The sequence below is a fragment of the Sceloporus occidentalis genome, unplaced genomic scaffold, assembly GCF_023333645.1.
Source record: "Sceloporus occidentalis isolate IW3139 unplaced genomic scaffold, rSceOcc1.0.p SCAF_159, whole genome shotgun sequence".
Taxonomy (NCBI): domain Eukaryota; kingdom Metazoa; phylum Chordata; class Lepidosauria; order Squamata; family Phrynosomatidae; genus Sceloporus; species Sceloporus occidentalis.
Window position 1 is genome coordinate 387,865 of NW_028317139.1, and position 17,361 is coordinate 405,225.

The 17,361-nt window shown below is 37.6% G+C and overlaps 1 protein-coding gene across 1 annotated transcript in view; it reads left to right on the forward strand.

Moving 5' to 3' along the window:
- Window positions 1-1,061: 1,061 nt before the first annotated feature.
- LOC149280147 (steryl-sulfatase-like) overlaps window positions 1,062-17,361 on the forward strand; it is a 105,323-nt gene continuing 89,023 nt past the window's right edge. The window contains exons 1-5 of the mRNA XM_089500768.1: window positions 1,062-1,114; window positions 2,889-2,904; window positions 4,782-4,861; window positions 6,340-6,461; window positions 9,201-9,323. Coding sequence (XP_089356894.1) covers window positions 1,062-1,114; window positions 2,889-2,904; window positions 4,782-4,861; window positions 6,340-6,461; window positions 9,201-9,323 — 394 coding nt within the window. The remainder of the gene's footprint in view (window positions 1,115-2,888; window positions 2,905-4,781; window positions 4,862-6,339; window positions 6,462-9,200; window positions 9,324-17,361) is intronic.

Here is a 17,361-nt window from a genome sequence, read left to right on the forward strand (position 1 = left end):
CTCACTATCTACCCTCTCCCTACCCCCCTTCTCACTATCTACCCTCTCCCTACCCCCTTCTCACTATCTACCCTCTCCCTACCCCCCTTCTCACTATCTACCCTCTCCCTTCCCCCTTATCACTATCTACCCTCTCCCTACCCCCCCTTCTCACTATCTACGATCTCCCTACCCCCTTCTCACTATCTACCCTCTCCCTACCCCCCCTTCTCACTATCTACCCTCACCCACCACTTCAGTCGGAGCAGCGCTGAGGCAGGCGGCGGCAGGGAGCAGAGGAGACAGGACGCCGAGCGGTTGCTGAAAACGACCGCTCGGCTCCCCTTGGGCCCCCCTGGCTGGCAGAACTCCAATAAATTGGGGGATCTATTTTTAAATTATTATCAGGAATGCTTGTATGTAAGGAAGAACTATCACACGTGGCATTATTGCTAATGAATGCTGAGAGACAAAACCACAAAATCAATTGATACCTTATCATTTGTGCAGCAACTAATGCAGCAATCTTGCCAAAGGAAAGAACCTAAAAATAGGTTTTATTTTTTTTTCTACCTACCTGCCTCATTGTCTTTCCATTTATGTAGGATGTACAAATTAATTGTGAAAGTCTCATATTCCAAAACAGTGACATGACTGGTGATATTGTACTAAAACCATTACATATAATCAGTGCTATGAATATAAAATTAGAAACAAATACACTATGGAGTGTTTTGAGTTACTACTCCGTACCCTCTTGGGTACTGCATTGCGTAGATCTAATAATAAGGTAAAATATGATAACATAAATGTGAAGCTGTCAACATCTGACAATATGGTATTAAATTGTGTACTGGTAAGCTAAATGTATAATCCTTTAATTTTATCCCTATTGGAAACTTTGTATATGTTTATATAACAAAAAAAACATTCTTGAGGTGGATAGATCAGCGCTTGAGATAAGTTTTTAAACTGTATTGCTCATGTTGTTTCAACTGTTCGTCCCCACTCCTTGAGGGGCCTCGTATCATCGGGGAACTGGTCTTGAATCATTATCTCTAAGAGTATAGTGCTAAACGTGTATGGGGACTTCTTTGCGTTTCCGACAATGTCTGGCACCTTCTATTACATTAGCGTACTGTCTCTTTTCTGCAATCAAAGGAAATAATGAAAATTGTCAGACAGTAAAAAAAAATAAGATTCTTTGTCAAAAATCCTTATGTTGACTCAAAAAGAAGTCAAGAAAAATGGGCTGCCCATTTATATTAAAAGAACTAAACTATATATTTTTTAAAGATGTCATAGTTTCATTTTATTATGTCTGATTACCTTTAATGGAGATCAATGATGCAGGGTTGGAAAAAACACAATTTTATATAGCTTACTCTATATCAGAATTAATGTTAATGTGTACATACAATGTATTCATGTGTGAAAATTCTGCATGCATGTAGCATATCCCATACATGGCTTGATTAATACAGCATGTTCTATTTCCCAGCAGAAATTGTAATGTCGTGACAGAAATGTAAGAGCCAGCAAGTGACCAAGCAATTTAGTAAGCTTTTACAGTAGGTAGAAAATTGACAGACTAGAGGGGCCAAAAGGCAATTTTTACATTTGTTTGCTGGTCAATTTCTGCACTGAGAAGCATTAGCTAATATTAGCTGTTGAGTTGTGTCAGTGTCACTATTGACTCTGACCTCTCATTTATCACTCACATGCCTTTTCCAAAAACTGGCACTTTAAAAAGATTGTTCGCATTCACCTGTTCCTAACACAAGATAACAATTAAATCTTATGCACTCATTGTAAACACAGTTTTGGCTGGTCTCTTTTATATCTCTTTTTCCTCCAGGCTTTTTTTCCTTACTTATCACTGTTAGCACACATCCCCTCTATCAGCTTTTCTATTGGCTGCCTGTGTGATTAAGGATTTCATTTATAATCCCCACGCATTCCTTTAAAACTCTTCATGGCAGCTACTCATACCTACATATCCTCATGTATCTACAAATACACAACACACCTCCTCAGCCCCTTGGCTCATCTGAGTATCTTTGCAATCTTCTGCTCTAGTCTCTGCCTCCCATGCTCACATACAAGACTTCTCTCTATCCTTTGAAATGCCCTACCCTGGGAACTGAAGAACTGACTGTATGTCCTTATTACATAACAGTTTACAGCTCACCTACCTCACATGAATTCTATAGTTAATGATGTTGTAATAGCATATATGCACTACTACTATAGTACTAGAAGACAATTAGGGCCACAAAAAAGTTTACCCATCAAAAAGGATTTTTCTGTAATCATTTGAGGACCTACTTGATCCATCTTTTTGGGGACCTTCACAAACATGGACCCCAAGAATGTTCTCCAAGTGCCAGATGAGCACTGCTTCTCCGGGTCAAGACCCGAATCGTCCGGGTCGCGGGAGGGGGCTCTTGACATGCCCCGCTCCCCGCCCATTTTTCCTTTAAATGACGTCAGCAGGAACTCCCATTAACGTCAGTGGGACCATCCACCGACGGCAGTGGGACCACCCGCTAACATCAGTGTGCAGTCCTGGCTGCATCCCGCAAGGGAAGGCTCCTGGTAGCCGGAGCCCAGAAGTTCCCAGGTATGAGTATAAGGAAAACAAACGTTTAACAAGCTGGAAATAATAGGCATTTTTAATTTATTTAAAACACTCATGCACACTCATAATTGTTTTATAATTAAAAAAAAAATTTACTTTGTGTTCCTGTTAAATGTTTATGCTATTTTCTTTATATTTGGACATCTCTCTATGCATAGTTCCATTGTTCTGTATTTACATTTTGGGTATTAAATAAAATATAAACTCTCTCTCTCTCTCTCTCTCTCTCTCTCTCTCTATATATATATATATATATATATATAAACAGTATCTCACAAAAGATAGTACATCCCTCACATTTTTGTAAATATTTTATTATATCTTTTAATGCGACAACCTGCTGCAGAGGTTGAAGGGGTGGGGGGTCAGCCTGTCAGTGCTCAGACCATACGCCCCACACTGCATCAAATTGGTCCCAGAAGGAAGCCTCTTCTAAAGATGATGCACAAGAAAGCCTGCAAAGAGTTTTCTGAAGACAACCAGACTAAGGATATGGATTACTAGAACCATGTCCTGTGGTCCAATGAGACCAAGATAAACTTTTTGGTTCAGATGGTGTCAAGCGTGTGTGGTGGCAACCAGGTAAGGAGTACAAAAACAAGTGTCTTGCCTACAGTCAAGCATGGTGGTGGGAGTGTCATGGTCTGGGCCTGCATGAGTGCTGCCGGCACTGGGGAGTTCATTGAGGGAACCATGAATGCCAACATGTACTGTGACATACTGAAGCAGAGCATGATCCCCTCCCTTCGTAGACTGAACCGCAGGGCAGTATTCCAACATGATAACGACTCCAAACACACCTCCAAGACGACCCTTGCTGAGGATAAAGGTGATGGACTGGCCAAGCATGTCTCCAGACCTAAACCCTATTGAGCATCTGTGGGGCATCCTCAAACGGAAGGTGGGGGAATGCAAGGTTTCTAACATCCACCAGCTCCGTGATGTGGTCATGGAGGAGTGGAAGAGGACTCCAGTGGCAACCTGTGAAGCTCTGGTGAACTCCCTGCCCAAGAGGGTTAGGGCAGTGCTGGAAAATGATGGTGGCTACACAAAATAGACACTTTGGGCCCAATTTGGACATTTCCACTTAGGGGTGTACTCACTTTTGTTGCCAAGGTTTAGACATTAATGGCTTGAGTTATTTTGAGGGGACAGCAAATTTTTACTGTTATACAGGCTGTACACTCGCTACTTTACATTGTAGGAGAGTGTCATTTATTCAGTGTTGTCACATGAAAAGATATAATAAAATATGTACAAAATTGTGAGGGGTGTACTTTTGTAAGATACTGTATGTATACATATGATTTACATACCATAATGAGTGTATGATTGGTGATGAAAATGATGAATTGGTCATTGGTGGCGAAAATGAAATTTGCATCACGCTTTAAGGTATGTTTTTGTAGCTGAGATTTTGAACATTTTATTTTATGAACAAGAAGTTGATGCATCCCTTATTGCAAAACTCAGTAACAAATTAGCTCACTTGATTAGACCAGATGACTATTTCTTGAAGAGGCAGCAAACACAGAGCATATATACGGTAACATTAATATTAACTGTATTTGCTTATTCAGGCCTTTTCTGTTTTTTACACGATCTGTTGGGAAAAATGTAATTGCAAAAGAAAACCTACAGAACTATTTGAAAAGGAAATTTACATGAACGTAAAGCAGATGCTATAAAAAGTTCTCTTGGGCTAAATTTATGGATGAGCTCTGCAAACTGAAAATGAAATCATGCAAAATTCATTTTCAGATTTTTGATTTTCCATCCATCAACTTGCATCCCTATTCTCTCTTGAATCACGGACAGCATGCTACTGTTTTGTTAGATTAGTTTCCAATTCCCATGCTGATTTTTTTATTCTGGAAAGCAGCCAGCATTATGACCATCATTGTGTAAGATTGATAGCTGATTTTGATATAAACCTTAATCTTGATCACAAAACAGATAGAAACATTCAAGTCACCTTAATCTATGTGATGTGCGTTTAGAAATATCACTTCCATGGAGTCATGTATTTGTCATTGTTGAATTGAAACATGTTTTATCCAGATTTTCATTAACTTCTTCTCAAATGCTTCTATTTAGAAACATGAGACTTCTATCCTGGATGACATCTATGTTTGCAATACATGTACTCCGTGCTACTAAGTCAAGGCCTAACTTTATTCTCATTATGGTTGACGACCTTGGAATTGGAGATGTTGGGTGTTACGGAAACAACACGATAAGGTTTGGAAAATCTTCTTTTTATATATGTATTTCAGTAGCTAACTATTATTGCACTATTTTAGAACAATGTTTTTTAAACTGATACTTTGTAAAAATAGAAATGCTAAACTGTAAAAGTATACAATTTGTATTCCTGTGTTTTCCAACCACGTATGAAATGCATAGTTGGTCAAGTGGACCCAAGTCCATGTGCCTCATATGTAGTTCGCATCCTCCCCATCTGCTGATTTCATGAACAAATCTCTACCTACAGGCAAGTGTTTGAGATGTTGGTGATTGATCTGTGACTGTAGACTCTTGCATACCATTGCTGGCAGATGTGGCAGGCATACAGAAGCAACCGTCTGATCCTTGGTAACATGCAGGGATCGCACAGTGTAACATCACCTCCAGCCTCACCCAATTGTCCACCTCCCCACCAATAATATATATATATATATATATATATATATATATATTATAATTAACACACTAACCTACTAATATATGGCTTTTGTGGACTAAAGCTCTTATGACCCTCAGCCAATATGATGAGTATCATTAAAGTTATATATGGGGCATCATACGGATTTCAAAATTGTGTATAATCATGGCATTTAACCCCCATCTTGTATACACAAAATGTGCAATATTGTGTATACAGTCAACTAAATGGGCTTTGTGTGTAATATACATGTGTATAAAACCATATACTAGATACATTTACTAAAATGTGTCAGTTCTCTTAGTTGTTGTTTTATGTGGCACATACAGGGAAATAACAGGAGAAAATATTGGGGGTTTTTTGCATTTGTACCATGATGCATTGTTTGCCTTAAACAAGGCATTTATGAATAGCTCAGCTTGTCCTAAAAAAATAAATAGGCTTTCCCAAGTGAAGCGTAAGCTGTTTATAAGGTTCTCATCTAAATATAACTAGAGCAAAACTATGAAAATCATCCTGAGAAATGGCTCAGTAAGTAGGCATTTATTTAGCAATATAAACAAATAAAATATATTTTGAAGCCAGAAAAAAGTGTAGTGACTTCAAACTATATTTCTTTAGTATGAATATGCATATTTTATCATGTTCAGTTTATATGACCACAATGCACCACAAATACCTCATTTGTTGTAGATTTGCAATTATTGTGTCTGGGGACTTTAAATACTTTTGGATGATTGTGAATATTTTTTTGTTTGCCCAAAAAATGTCTTCTGTGCATTGGGTGAAAAATCATTAGATATTGCTAAATATTTCATATGTCTTGGAGTATGTAAATATCAATGTTCTGTATGCTTTCACATGAGTGTGACAACTTATTAACGCAACAATAGCCACCCTGTGTGTCCTGTTTGTAACCTTTTGGACTGCACGTTGAGGGATGCATTGTTGTATCCAGCAGAAGAGATTTTATGCAGTGTACGTGACTGTGTGATAACCATTTGGACACATTAAACTAAATATAATTTTATTTTATTTTTTTATTTTTTTTTAGAACACCAAACATTGACCGATTAGCTAAAGAAGGTGTGAAGCTTACTCAGCATCTAGCAGCTTCTCCTTTATGTACACCAAGTAGAGCTGCATTTTTGACCGGCAGATATCCAGTAAGATCAGGTACGACCGGTTGTGTGCAACACAGTCTTATGAAAGGCTGTGGGTTATATACTGTATATATGACAGTTTAAGATGGATTTGAAAATATGAAATCTGATTTTTATTGTTATGTAGTTTTACCCTTTGTCTTCTTTACACAGTAAAGAGTACAACTTGGACATATTTAAAGGTGTTGTTTCACTTATTAATTATTAATTCTACTCTTTAGCATGTTAAGCAAAGAAACTTTACCAGATTTAAAAAAAAAAATTGTGTGCGTTCATCAAATATGGAAAAGGAGAATCAAAGTTTAACAAATATATGGTAAAAAATGACAAAAAAAACCCCTTTGTTTCTTAGGTTATGAAAACCCCTGGGGCTGAAGGGGATAAAATGCATTCTTTCTTAATTTGGCTGTCAGGCCTTTAAATAATTTTCAGTTTCTATGGCAGAAACACATATCAGTACCGAGTTTTGTGTCTGAAGAAGGAAACATTTTATATAATTAAAAATTATTTTTGAGAATAGTTTGGTCATTCAATAGCACTAAGAATGATGCTTTTAACATTGTGTTTAGTTTCAACAATGTTAAGTTCAGCAAAGTTGTTGAAACAGCTTCAGTAAGAGCGGTCAGTTGCCGAAATAGATGTCCCTTGTGTGATGTTATAACTAATAAATCTTCTTCATTGCATTGAAACTTTGATAATCCTATCGATAAAAGGCAATGAATTCTGTTAGAGACTGATTCATTAAATAATGTTATCTCCAGGCGATATAATAAAAGCTTTCTCCTCTTAATTAGAAGGTGTTCTATAAAATGTATTTCATCAAAGCAGTTATTATTTACAGTGTATATTTAGTTGCCTTTACCTCTTCTGTGACTCATCATTTGAAATAACTAAATTATAAAAAAAAAATACCTAATTATTTAAAACATTTTTACTGATCTGTTTGGTGTTACCTCAATAGAAATTTATAACATTATGGAAATGTATTACTTTGTGTAAAATGAACATTGCATAACTTTAAACGGGCGCAGTTAATTAACAGTTTATTTCTTAAATGCATATGGTTATCAAAATGCCAACTTGAATATTAGACTAAAATTTAGTTATGCAGATCTATCACTTTCCTAAACCTAAAATGTTATAGTTAAATACACTGTATAATGGTGATTATGTGTTAAAATAATTATATATATATATATATATATATATATATATAGATACACTTTTTTATGGATTTCTAATCTATCTTTTCTCAGAATTTGTGCTATTTTTTCATTCAGAAAGTATTTTTTTTAAACTTTTTCAATTTTTCATGTAACTGTTGACTATTGTGTTCATCAGTGCAAGGAGGTTGTTTGCTGCATTCATCACAGCGAGACCTCCATTTTCAGGTCTTTGTGTGTTTCTTGCAGTATGCCTATTTCTAATTCTACATAAAACCACACTACAAAGTTACATTATTTAGAATGTTGAGAAAGAGTGAAAAATAACGTTCATAGCCTTCCCAAACATTTGTCAGTCTTCAAACACAAATGTTTTCAATACAATGAGTAATATCCAAAAATCTTATTACAATGTATGATTTTGCTGCAAGTAAATCTCTTCAGGCATTCTTTAGTTATTAGTGGTCTCATTTGAGTCACCGCCCTTGTTGCGTTTTCCTGAAACTAGGAAGTATAAACAGGGAGTATACTTTTTGCGCATGCTTGGCAGCTGAGCTCCCATTGATTTCAGTGGGAGCAGCAGCAGCCAATCACATGAATGCATACGTGTGATAGGTGGTTTCTTCAGTGACTTCATTAGGGGTGCTGCTGAGCATGAGCAAGTAATGTACATACTAATACTCCATAGTAGAGGCCGTTGGGGTGTTGATAAATTAAACATAAGTTTTATTTTCTCCAATAACTAAACAATCAAATTCATGCAGTAAATTGTGGAGAGTTCCCAGGTATGCCTGTTGTGTTGTAGCACACAGGCATACCTGGGAACTCTCCAGTGAATAGTCACAGCAGTGGAGTTCATGCAAGTTGGCAAGTCTAGTAACTCAACCTTCAATTCGTATAAACTTTACATTTTCGGTTCTGATACTAGCAAATGCTGTTATGCACGGTTATCTAAAATTACTTCATCTTTAGTTTTACACTTCAGAAGGAACAGCTGAACTCTTAGAGTCTAAATATAAATGACTATTCATTGTTTCCAATTAAATTTACCAAGATCAAATATGCCTTTTTCACATTTTGAGCAGATCATTATTTTTCTCCTAGTTTGTATGCTTCTAAGCAAAGCATTCTATAATGCAGTGCTCTTTACCCTGGGATACGTGTGCTAAGGCTTTTCTACGCACCGGCTAGCTAAAAAAAAAATAACAGAATGCTGAATGATGGAAACCTTCAGTATGATTCACATTGATATACACTGTTGCAGCGGTGAGCCTATGGTTTATATTGGTCATCTGACTGTGCTCTTGTTCAAACAATTGAATGGAAGTTTAGGTTTATAGAAGATAGTAGCAGTTCTGCTCAGCAATATGATTTTTAACTAAATAGCATTAGATTTACTATGTACCAAAACATTAAACAGAAAGATTATCTTTCCAAACAATACAGACAAGTACCCAGACATTTTTACTACAGTAATGCTTCAGTGGGAATCACTAGTAGAATGGGAATGCTTTGAATATGAACACCTGAAGTCGATTATCATAACTCTATTGCTTTTTTACTATATGCATTGTTTATATTAAACTTAGGTATGGTGTCAGATTCCAGAATTGGAGTGTTCATATTTTCTGCCTCTTCAGGAGGACTTCCCAATGAGGAACTAACATTTGCCAACGTGTTAAAGAAAGAAGGATACTCTACAGCACTTATTGGTAAGGCTTGTTAAACACATCTTAAAATAATGAACATTAAATATTTCTACTGAACAAATGTTTTATATATAGGAGCTCATATCCAATGTTGAGGTAAATATAAGATATCTATTATCATAATAAATAAGTACATTTACAACATCCAGGTTTTATAACCATTTCAGCTAAAATCTATATATATTAGGGCTTATATGTTAATTACCAATGCATTTTCCCCTAAAAAGTTCAGGTGTCCAAATCGTGACACCAGTGTTGGAGCTGTATGGTTAGAGGCTGAGAATTAGAGGGAACCGGTAGGGCTAAAGGTGTGGCTATGTTTCCAGAAGAGCCACCTTAATCAGGAGTAGAACATCACGAGGAGGCCACATGGGAACTGCAATCAATTTTAGAGCTTCTTTTGCTGGTAAGAATAGATCATGGGATCTCCAAGAACTGGCCCATTATGTCCACTGCCCACAAATGCGAGACAGTGGGGCAGTTACAATGCCCGAACATCAGGACTGTCCAATGAAAAAAACGATCCTTTTGGGTGTTTGTAAATGGTATTATATGTGTTTGAAACATGTGTTAATTAATTATAAACTCTTAGGGTTAAATATAATATAGTTATGTATTTCTAGTAGGTAAAATACTTCACTGTCAATTATCTTCTGTTTCAAGACTTACAATTGGTATTGTAATGTATTATTAGCTAGTTCCATTTTTGTATTAGTAATTTAAACTGACACACATTAATAATCTACCAAACTGTTAATTTTTTTTTTACCAAATACAAGTATGTATAAAAAAAAAACATTCATTCAACATGAGTTCATACTCAGATGATTGATAATTTGAGCATGTGTGTGATAAGAGGTGAGGCTTCACTCCAGGAAAGATAAAAACATAGAAAGGAATTTCAAAAAGCTGAAAATCTGGTTGAATAATGAATTTTGAATTGTGGCTGATAAGGGGATACTATTGATATGCCAAAGAGGTATAGCTTGAGCGGGTGTTATACCCCCAGGGCTTCTATGCCACAGTTAATATCTGTAATAAACATATATTTTGACATCTATATTCTAAAGCATCATATAATACATTCTTCTTCTTCCCTCTCCCTCATACTAATAAATTTTATCAGAAAATAAGGAAGCCTAGCTAATTATTCTTCATCGTCCACTGGGGTGACAATTACAATTTTTATTTAAGCAGAATTCAGTGCTACTTTCAGACATAATATAATAGCTGATTTTTCAGACAATAAATACCTGCCAGAGTAGTATGAGAAAATATAATACTCTGAATCCACATATCATGATTGTAACATAAATTTAGTTAATGCATTTTCTTAAAAAGGCAATGGTTGAGTGACAGGAGACAAAAGGTTGTAGTTAATGGTGTATATTCAGAGGACGGTATTGCTAGTAGTTGGGTACTACAGGCATCTGTATTGGGGCTCATACTTTTTAATATTCTTTTAGAGATATTAAAAAAGATCTTATTGGTATGGCAGGTATTTTTGCGGATGATACAAAGGTCTGCAAAAGCATAGACTAGTGGGACAGACCAAATGGCAAGTAATTTAAATAAATTAGAAGAATGGTTGCAAATATGGAAACTGCAGTTTAAGGTTGATAAATTCAAAATAATCCACTTGAGTCGTAAAAATCCCTAGGCAGAAAATACTATTGGGGCACTTATCTGTAAGTGACCACAGAAGAGATTGACTTGGGAATAATGATCAAAGGTTAGATTCCAATGCAAAAAGCAAGCCGAGTTTTGGGTTGTATAGGTAGAAACATTAATAGCAGTTAGAAGGAGGTGGTTATCCCACAGATCTCTGGTCAGACTTCACCTAGAGTATTTTGTACAATTCTAGAGACCCCATCTCCAGAAGGATATTGGCATTTTGGAGAGTGGTCAGAGGGCAACAAAAATGTCAACCAGGGGCGTAACTAGACGCCTCAGGGCCCGGGTGCGAGAATCTGTTAAGGGCCCCCTCACCCCCCCCAAAAAACATGATTTTTACCCAACTATTTTTTTTCAACAAATTCAATTTACATATTGAATCATATTTGTAAAAAAATCAAAGAAAAAGGGGCGCATGTACAAAGGGCATAATCCAGGGGTGTCCAAGTTTTTTCTGCAGTGGGCCACTTCATCAGAATTGTATACGTGCGCGGGCCGCACTCATTTTTCACTGTGACAAAAAATATGGCCTTTAATAAAATATGCAGATTAAAATAAAGTAAAATGACACAAAACCTTTACTCTTCCTCTCACTGATTTCTGGGCCTTGAAAGTTTTGCGACTACAAATTCAGGATTCCCTAGATTTATTCTAGGGATGAACTAAAATGAAAATTCTGGACCAAAACATTCAGGGTTCACTTAGCCAAAACCGAAAATGACCCCACCTTTAAAAATAATAATAAAAACTCACATGTTTAATAAAAGTAGGTAACACACAATTGGACAAAATTAGCAATATGACTTGGCATGATAGGAGTGTGATTGGTAACAGCAATCACACTCCTATCATACCCAGGCAACCAGTAAATGCTGGTACCTAGGCATGATGGGACTGTGCTCGCTGTGATTGCTGTTAGCAATCACACTCCTATCATGCCAAGTCAGCCAGTACATGCTGGTACAGGGTGGCTGTAAGTGATGTGCAGACCCCATACTGCTGGCAGCATCACTACACAAGGGGGGCAGCTAGCTAGGTTTCAGCATGTACTGGCTGACTTGGCATGATATGAGTGTGATTGCTAACAGTAGTCACAGTCCCATCATGCCTAGGTTCCAGCACTTACACATCCATCCAGTAAATGCTGGAACCTAGGCATGATGGGACTGTGATTGCTGTTAGCAATCACACTCCTATCATGCCAAGTCAGCCAATACACGCTGGTACAGGGTGGCTGTAAGTGATGTGCAGACCCCATACTGCTGGCAGCATCAATACACAAGGGGGGCAGCTAGCCAGGTTTCAGCATGTACTGGCTGACTTGGCATGATAGGAGTGTGATTGCTAACAGCAATCACAGTCCCATCATGCCTAGGTTCCAGCACTTACACATCCATCCAGTAAATGCTGGAACCTAGGCATGATGGGACTGTGATTGCTGTTAGCAATCACACTCCTATCATGCCAAGTCAGCCAGTACATGCTGGTACAGGGTGGCTGTAAGTGCAGACCCCATACTGCTGGCAGCATCACTACACAAGGGGGGCAGCTGGCCAGGTTTCAGCATGTACTGGCTGACTTGGCATGATAGGAGTGTGATTGCTAACAGCAATCACAGTCCCATCATGCCTAGGTTCCAGCACTTACACATCCATGCTATCACACACACACACACACACACACACTCATTTATTCATATAATCATTCATTCACAGATTCATTCCCTCAATCACACACACTCATTCAAACACCCTCCCCACCCCCTTACCTGCACTGCAGCTCCTCGATGCCGCTCACAGACTTCAGCAGGGGGCGCGGCCTCCCTCTGCCTTCTCTGCTAAAGCACAGAGGAAGTAGGATGTCACGTGAACTCCGCTTCCTCTGTGCAGTCCAGAAGACCCTCCCACAAGTAAGTAGCAGGGCTTGAGGTGCGGCTCGCGTAAGATCGGTTGCCCTGGCATGTTGGACGCCCCTGCCTTATTTAAAAAAAAAAAAAACGGAAAAAAGATTTCGGGCGGCCCCTTGGCTTGGGCCCCCCTGCCGCCGGGGCCCGGTCGCAGTCGCGACCCCTGCGACCCCGGTAGTTCCGCCACTGATGTCAACTGGTATGTAGGATAAAAAAATAACAAACAAGAGAAAGAGGAGATGTGATGGAAACATTTAAATGCTTAAAACAAAGTACAAGAGGGAAGTTTAATTCCAAGAAGGAGAAATGTTAGACGACATCTAAAAATAGAGGGTCAGAGGTTTTACTGTACTGAGAGAGTGGTAAATGAATAGAACAACCTCTCATCAGAAGTGGTAGACTCTAATACAATAGGAGCAATATAAACATGCATGGGATAAAGCTATCCTGAATTGAAGACAATTAAGGACTGATTAAGACCTTCATTCTGAGTCCTACTTCAGAATGAAATAGGGAGCCTAGATGGGGTCCTAATCTGCCATCAAGTTCTGTTTTCATGTTTAAAAGGCAGAGATGGAAACTACCGAATGACATTGATTAGTATATCTAACACAATCACGACTTTAGGACATACTATTAAGTCACACAGAAAGTTGTTTAGATGATCATAGGTGTTCTACAGGATCTATGAGGATCCATCCTCCTGTCTGCCTAGACCCAGTTGGCTTAAGTGGGAAAATAGTATGGGATCTGCTTTTGCCCTTTTTGAAAAAATGCTACCTGGGTGGATAATTATTATAGTAGGTAATTGTATAAACTAGAGTTAAAATTTAATTTTATATTTCTTATGACACCTCAGCCTGTGGCACTGTCAGAAACAATTTTAAAGGTTTCCCCACGCAATTAGTTCACTCTAAACTAAAGCACAGCCAACCAGTGCTATGCTTAATGAAGAATTTCTGAGCCCTTAAGTACACTGACAAAAAATAAGTGTTATCTCCACCAAACACAATGAACAAGTAGTACCTGTTAGTGTGAGAGGAAAGGGTGATGCACAGGTCCTAAGACTAAAGTGCATGACTGATTATTATAAATACATGGGTGGCGTTGATCTTTCAGATCAATGTTTACAGCCTTACTTAGTCTTACAGAAAGACATGGTACAAAAAGGTTTCCTGGCCCTGGCTGCCATGTTCAATTTGTGTGTGCTGTACAAGTAATGTGGAACTTGAAAGACCTAAACTTTCTTGGAGTAAAAAATTAAGACAAATACTCTTTGAGAATGCCACTCCAAATGTGCTGGCTAAATGTGGCAGCTATTGGTGACCAAATGGCTGTATAAAAAGTGTCCAAATGCTTATGAAATACTCTGTGATAGTGATGTGATGTAAAGTACAGTGTGGTAAGTGTGGCTGAGAGGGATGTTTGTAGCTAAGAGCAGTGTCTATGTGGCTGAGTATGATATGTGGGACTAAGAATGGTGTCTTTAATAGTGTTTCTTTATTGTACAAAGAAGAATGTGGTTGTATCAGACATTGTGTTCAGTATAATGCAAATAGTCATAAACATGTCAATTCAATCAGAGAAGTAGGCATCAAACTCTGTTTCCATGGACTGTAAAACATTTTGACAGTACAGCACATAATATAATAGTGTGTTTTGTGTGGCTGATCATGGTCTATGCTAAAGTGTAGTCTATGTGGACAATGGTGGTGTTTATAGTAGACTTGTGCATTCGGATTTCTACAAATTGCAAAGTTACCGAATTTTGGTAAACTTGTCGATTTGTACAAAGCCCTGAAAAAAAGCAACATGCTCAGAATTTTTGTGGGTCCACATTCACTCTCACTCTTGTTTGAAGATAAACTAGAGAAGAGAGAAGGGGCGACATAGAAGAAAGAAGATGGCGAAGATGCGTAAGTGAGAGCGTGAGAGAGTGACTGAACGAGAATGAGAGAGTGAGAGAATGAGTAAATGAAAGTAAACGTGGGCACCGCAGAATGAACTTCATTTCTGAATTAACAATGCCCCAAATTTTCATCGGATATTTGTTGCCTTTAGGCCAAAGGAATGGGCCTAAAACGAACCGCAAAATTTGCCAGAATTGTTTTTTATCAATTTGCAATGTGTAGTATATAAGTAAGAATGGTGTATATGGTAGAATATGATTTTTGTGGCCAAGGGTGAACATACACACGCAGTTCACATATATACACAGATAGTATGCATTTAAACACAGTGCACACTGTACGCATATCCACACACAGTACACATGCGCACATAACACTTATATACACCCTTCGTAATGCATAATGAATTAAATAAGGTAAAATATTTAACGTTTGCAAGTTCACGGTTTAGTGAAAACATCTTGAATGCTCCACTGACACCACCACTATGGGTAAATATTGAATTTTTAAAATACTGTAAATTCGCTAGCAAATTTATATATGAAACATTATATTTACATAATGCTTTCTAGATGCTCTGGTAGCCACAGGATATGAATATCCAGCAGCCTAGATTTCTATTTTTCTTCTTTTATCTTTCCATGTCAGTAGTTTATGCTATAGAGATAACACAGAGATTAAATCTCAGATCAGATTAAATCTCAATTGGCAAAATGGTTAGCACAATGACAATAAGGTAAGATTATTTCCTCGTGTCCATTGGCTAGTTTTTAGGACTGACAACTAATTTATATTTTAGTTAATGATGTCCATGATACATATGTAGATTTTGAGAGGGATTGGCAGTTGCAGGTACAGGACTCAATACCTTTTCTTCCTCTCGTATGTGCTTTCACTGTGTTTAATACTTGGTAGCTAGGAGAAATAGTTTATGAAGGACTATCCCCTTTTTAATTAGCACAAAACTTCTTGTCCCATGCTTCCTGGCGAAGGGGAGTAACATTCACGCTAAAAGGACAAAGCTTGGATAAATAGCAGCCTAGTCATTCTTAGATAATTAGATGTTCATTGATGTGTTTGATCTAAATTATATACCAACATAAAACGCATGTGTGTAATTAGCTAATGTAAAGTGGTGCTTGTATTGATTAAGAGGGAGTCACCATTGCATCCTATATATTTAAATTTTATTATAATATATGGATTATTTTATATGGTATCATATCACACATAGCACATAAAGCGCATTTAATGCTTGTTGGTTTTTTAAGGGAACAAATCTAAAAAATGTTTTGCTACATACGTAATTTAAAATTAGTATGCATTCCTTTATCGTACTTCACTTATTTACTTTCATTATGGATATTAAATACAGAATGGACAACCTGTGTCAGAGCTGCACTTAAAACTTGAGCCATGCTACACTGATGATGAGTAGAAATTGTTGTTTTTACCACAATATCACAATAGTTTATGGATGATATATACCACATTAGTGGCTTTGATGGCATAAAAAACGACAGAAAATCAGAAAATGCTACATTGAAACCAAAGAAAACCCTGCCCTAAAAGTAATTCAGTGAGAAGCTCAGCATGTCTGAGCTCCTAAAATGAAAACATTCTGCCTATACATTTCAGACCATCAGATCTTTTATTTAATCTCCACTAGACCCGACTAAACGCTCTCCTCCTATACCCACTGTCAAATATCTCCCTTAGCCCTGCGTTGTAGCTCAACAAAGGCAGTTCAGAACTAATATGCGAGGAAAGGTTCCTCTGCAAAAAGGAACCAAGAAACCCAGGCATACAGTTTGGCTCAACTGGTATCTCTCTAGGTACAAGAGAAGAAGGAGGTCCATGCCTGGATTCACATTTGCACTTGGGAAAGACCTTTATGCTTGTGTGGTTAGTAACACACTGGGGACGTACAGACACTTAATAGTCTGTTCTATGGTAAAGCAACTCAGGTTTTAGCACTCTTGTGTCATTAAAATCTCCACAAGGGCAGCCCAGAACCAAAATGTGAGGCAAATTTCCACTGCACAAGGGAGCCTACAGTATTTCACTCAAGGTGAGTTCAGACTTATACCTCCTTGTTCTCTTGTGCCAACCAGATACCACTGATAAAAGCATCATGCGGCAGGCTCAGACTGATGTTCTATAATGGCATAAGATTGCTAAAAATGTAGATGTGCCTGAGCAGGGATACACCATAGAGCAGGTAACAGGTTGATGGAGTTTTTCCCTCTTAACTGACAGAAGAGAGTTAAAATTTGAGATCCACCATATGACAGACTGTTTGTCCTCAGTGAGATAGTCTCAAAATTTTTTGTATAGTATTTAAAATAGTTGTTGCAAGTTTCCCATCCCAATTGACTGTAATCAGCATTTCCTTGGGCAAAGGCAGGGTCCAACACTATTTTAATTTTTGTGCTTTTTGATATTAGATTATAGTTATTCCAGCTGTGTTTGAATCCATTTAGCCCATTCCTTAGATTTAGTAGTGTGAGGATTATTATTTCTGAATGAAAGTGTTATAGATCTTTCAATG